Source organism: Dipodomys ordii, unplaced genomic scaffold (assembly GCF_000151885.1).
Source record: "Dipodomys ordii isolate 6190 unplaced genomic scaffold, Dord_2.0 Scaffold74, whole genome shotgun sequence".
In the NCBI taxonomy this organism is placed as follows: Eukaryota; Metazoa; Chordata; class Mammalia; order Rodentia; family Heteromyidae; genus Dipodomys; species Dipodomys ordii.
The window spans coordinates 4,656,700-4,660,951 of record NW_012267290.1 but is presented as its reverse complement, the minus strand read 5'-3'; the positions used below and the strand labels follow the sequence as shown (position 1 = coordinate 4,660,951).

The window sequence follows — 4,252 nt, the reverse complement described above, 5'->3', positions numbered from 1 at the left end:
AGACAAGCTCCACCCGGGACAGACAAGCTCCACCCGGGACAGACAAGCTCCACCCGGGACAGACAAGCTCCACCCGGGACAGACAAGCTCCACCCACAACAGACAAGCTCCACCCACAACAGACAAGCTCCACCCAGAACAGACAAGCTCCACCCACAACAGACAAGCTCCACCCAGGACAGACAAGCTCCACCCACAACAGACAAGCTCCACCCAGAACAGACCAGCTCCACCCAGGACAGACAAGCGCCACCCAGAACAGACAAGCTCCACCCAGACCAGACAAGCTCCACCCAGAACAGACAAACTGTACCCAGAACAGACAAGCTCCACCCAGAACAGACAAGCTGTACCCAGCAGGCAAGTTCTATCTGGAACCAGTGAGCTCTAGGTTCAAGGGTGTGCAAACCCAGTCCACAGGAGAGCACATCAGGCTCACAACCAAAGGCCTGGGTGTAAAGGCCGACCCTGACCACTAGGCAGGCTCTACCCTCCCGAGCCAGAGCAGGCCCTGGCTCTGATTACAACGGGAGGCTTTACCCCAAAGGAATCCCAGGATGCACCTGCATAAGCATACTTGGTGCACACTTGGCACACACCTGGGTTCAGGCTTCTTCAAACACAGAACTTTGGGCTGCTATGAACTTATTTATAGAGGAGATAACTCCAGCCCCACCTGCCTCCTGCTCAGCCTCCACCTGGTCCAGCCTCCCTGGTCCAACCTCCGGCTCAGCCTCCTCCTGTCCCAGCCCCGCCTGCCTCCTCACCAGCCTGCCCGGCCCATGGATGAATGAAATGAAAGCGTGTGGCCACCTACCCACACACCTTGGCAGAGGTGCACTCCACACACGGCGGCCCCCGCCCAGGCAGGTCAGCCTGGTGGCCCCTTCCAAGCGGTACCCGGGGAAGCAGGAGAAGGTCAGTGCGTCGCCCACGCCGAAGTGGAAGCCGATCCTGCGGCTGAAGGCGGGGACGCCGGGGTCATCGCACGGCTCCAGGTCGTACTCTGTGCGGGGAGAGCAGGAGGGATATGCTCAGTCACACGGGCACGCGGGCACAGACACCTGGACCGCAGGCCCTGCCCGGCCGGCCTCAGAGATGCTGCAAGGGACGTCCCCGCAGGCCCGGCCTTCCGCCGACCCTCCCGGCCGCCTGGCCGCTCTGTGCGCGGCCTTGTGGGTGCCACCCAAGACAGAGACGGAGTGAGGGCTCGCTCAGCTCGGAGCTCCGTGCTCAGCAGCGCGGTTTTCAACGCCAGCCCGGTTTTCATGTGGTGAAGTAGGAAATGTCCCACGCGCGTTTTCAGGAAGAAGAATGGGGAGGGCTGAGAGGCCTGGGCGGGCGCCTGGGCCTGCTGTGCTTTCCTGGTCCCTCCCGGGCTCTGGGCCACGCGGGGCCGGCAGCACTGCGGGCCAGCGTCCACCCTGGCCTGCGGGCGACCTGAGAAGGGGCAGCGGCCCTGTGTGCGCTCCTCTTCCCACGCTTCCTTCCCTGGCCGCTCCCGGGGCTGCCCGAGACACCCGGTCCACGCGGGCCATGTGACAGGGAGCCGGTGGGAGAGACGGGAAGGGGAGGATGCTGCAGGGTCCCTGGAAGAGACCATGCACAGCGGGGAGGGGCCGGCCCCGGGAGGGCGCGAGGTCACGTGGAGAGCGAGGGCCGCCCAGAAAGCCTTGCCTGCGCCCCTCCGTTTGTCCCTGGACTCCCAGTGCTCCACCGCAGGCTGACCGTGGGCGTCTAGAGCCTGTCATGCATGTCCGCGGTCCTTGCTGCTCTGACTACCTACCTGTCCAGCGGCGTCTCTTCAAACGTGTGCACAATTCCACACGCATCCATTTGCGGCACCCAGCGAGCCCTGGAGGCCGGCTCCAGGCTGCCCTTGTCCTGCTGGGCATTTGGGGGAGCGTGCCCGGGGCCTCGCTCACGTTCACCCTGACCTGGCCACTCTGGAAATGCGCCCACAGCCTTGGTTTTATTTTCATGTGCACTAGAGAGTGAAAATGTAAACAGTGCCGCTTCATGGAACTCACAACTACGCGCTGAAAACCTGTCTGTCCTGCACGCGCTCAGTCTAGGAAATGCTGCAGTGAGCATGTTTTACTCCAGCATGGTTTCTCTTCTATCTTGTTGATACCATTTCCCTAAGGATTGATTTATCCTGCCAACTAAACTCACATCTTTTCACTGTCATGTTTTGTGTGTGTGTGTGTGTGTGTGTGTGTGTGTGTGTGTGTGTGACAATCAAAAGCTCTCACATGAGGAGACAATAATTTGATATTCTTTTTTAAAAAAATTACTCATCTCCATTGGTGGGTCACTTGCACACACAGGCCAGGAAAAGGAAGCCAAGGCTCACTGCTCACTGTGTGCCCAGAGCTACGGGACTGAGCGCAGAGGGGGTGACAGTGATAAACACCTCGGAAGCCCACTCGGGCGGCCTGGGGCACTGCCCTCCAGGGGGGGGGAACCCCAGCGGCACTCCCTCTACACCAGATGAAGGGAGATGAAGGGAGGCGCAGAGCCTAGGATTTTCACCACGGAGCTAATTGAGCGCTAGCTGGGAGAGGAAGCGGGAGGGATTTAGGGATTACTGTCAAGATTTAAGCCTTTGATACATTAAGTGGCCAATTCCACGATTACTGCTGATTGATAGTAAATTTTCAAGAAATCAAGTCTTCTGAGCCAGAAGCTCCATGTATACAGAGAAACAGAAGGGCGGAAACATTAACCGTCCATCTCAAGTAAGGCACCGGGTCAGAATGAAGAGAAAACCTTCTAAGGAGTATTTTTCAAGACAATCTGTCATTTCAAACAAGATGAGCACACAGTGTTCTGTAACTGATTACGTTCCTGTTATCTAAGATGTAGGACTGGAGCTGGCAGTTAAGAGAAATGGTGGCAAACACAAGCCCTTCTATGGAGAATGCTGTTTGGTCCTCACAAACTGTGAGATCTAATCCGACCACTGCCACTGGGTGCTAGTAAGGAACCTGACATTGGCAGGACTTCAGAAGTACAAGGTATCCGGGAGACTGCACCCCGGCCCTCTAGCACCACATTCAGTTATGCCAGAGCCGTGAAGAACGGCACAGACCCAGGTCAGGGCTGGAGACTGAGGCCCCTTCCCCGCCTGTGGTCATGGGCAGCGGATACCGGGGAGACAGAAGCCAGGAGCCCAGGCAGTGCGTGGCCCCTGCTCACTGGACATGGCGTCCGCACGCTGGCCCCGCAGCCGTCTTCTCCTCTCTCGGGACAGGTCAGGGCCACCGCCATGGGATGCACCCAGGTCGCAATCCACGCCTTGGAACCAGCGCCCGCACACCAGGCACCCCACACGAATGTGTCCACACGCTGTGCCTGCTCAGGTGACTCCGGTGAGGACCGTTTCACACAACTACACTTACAGTAACGGCGGAAGCTCATCCTCCGTGTACAATCCTAGGTGCTCATGTGTGCTGCTTGTGTGCCACGCATGTTCCCAGGCTGCCACAATGTGGCCACACATGGTGCGTGTCTTGTCATGTGTTCTCACGCGTGTTGCCATGTGCACAGTTGTGTGTGCTATTGTGTTCCTGTGTGCATGCTCATGTGTGCTCTCATGGGTGTCAGTGTATGCTCTGTGCATGCTTATGTGGTCTTGTGTGTTGTCACATGTTGTCATGTGTGTTCAAATGTGCTCTCGTGTGTACTTGTGTTTGCTTATGTCTGTGCTGTCATGTCCTGTGTGCTGTTACATGTACTGTCACGTGTGTGCTCTGCTTGTGCTTTTCCATCCTGAGAGGCTTTTTACACAAGAGTGTGTGTATAGCATGAAAACCCCAGTCACCAGGTGGCAGGTGGCTCTGAGCGTGTCCACTGGTGCACAGGCCCTGAGCATGCTCACTGTGCACAGACCCTGAGCATGCTCACTGCTGTGCACAGGCCCTGAGCATGCTCACTGTGCACAGGCCCATGAGCGTGCTCACTGTGCACAGGCCCTGAGCATGCTCACTGTGCACAGGCCCATGAGTACACAGGCCCTGAGCATGCTCACTGTGCACAGGCCCTTGAGCATGCTCACTGTGCACAGGCCCTAAGCGTGCCCATTGGTGCACAGGCCCCTGAGTGCACAGGCCCTGAGCGTGCTCACTGTGCACAGGCCCTGAGCATGCTCACTCTGCACAGGCCCTGAGCGTGCTCACTGTGCACAGGCCCCTGAGCATGCTCACTGTGCACAGGCCCATGAGTGCACAGGCTCTGAGCATGCTCACTG

General features: G+C 58.2%; 1 protein-coding gene across 1 annotated transcript in view; it reads right to left on the bottom strand.

The window, feature by feature from the left end:
• LOC105991563 (CUB and sushi domain-containing protein 1-like) overlaps positions 1-4,252 on the bottom strand; it is an 871,556-nt gene that overhangs the window by 214,846 nt on the left and 652,458 nt on the right. Inside the window, exon 22 of the mRNA XM_013024215.1 lies at positions 818-1,006. Within this exon, the coding sequence (XP_012879669.1) occupies positions 818-1,006 (189 nt within the window). The remainder of the gene's footprint in view (positions 1-817; positions 1,007-4,252) is intronic.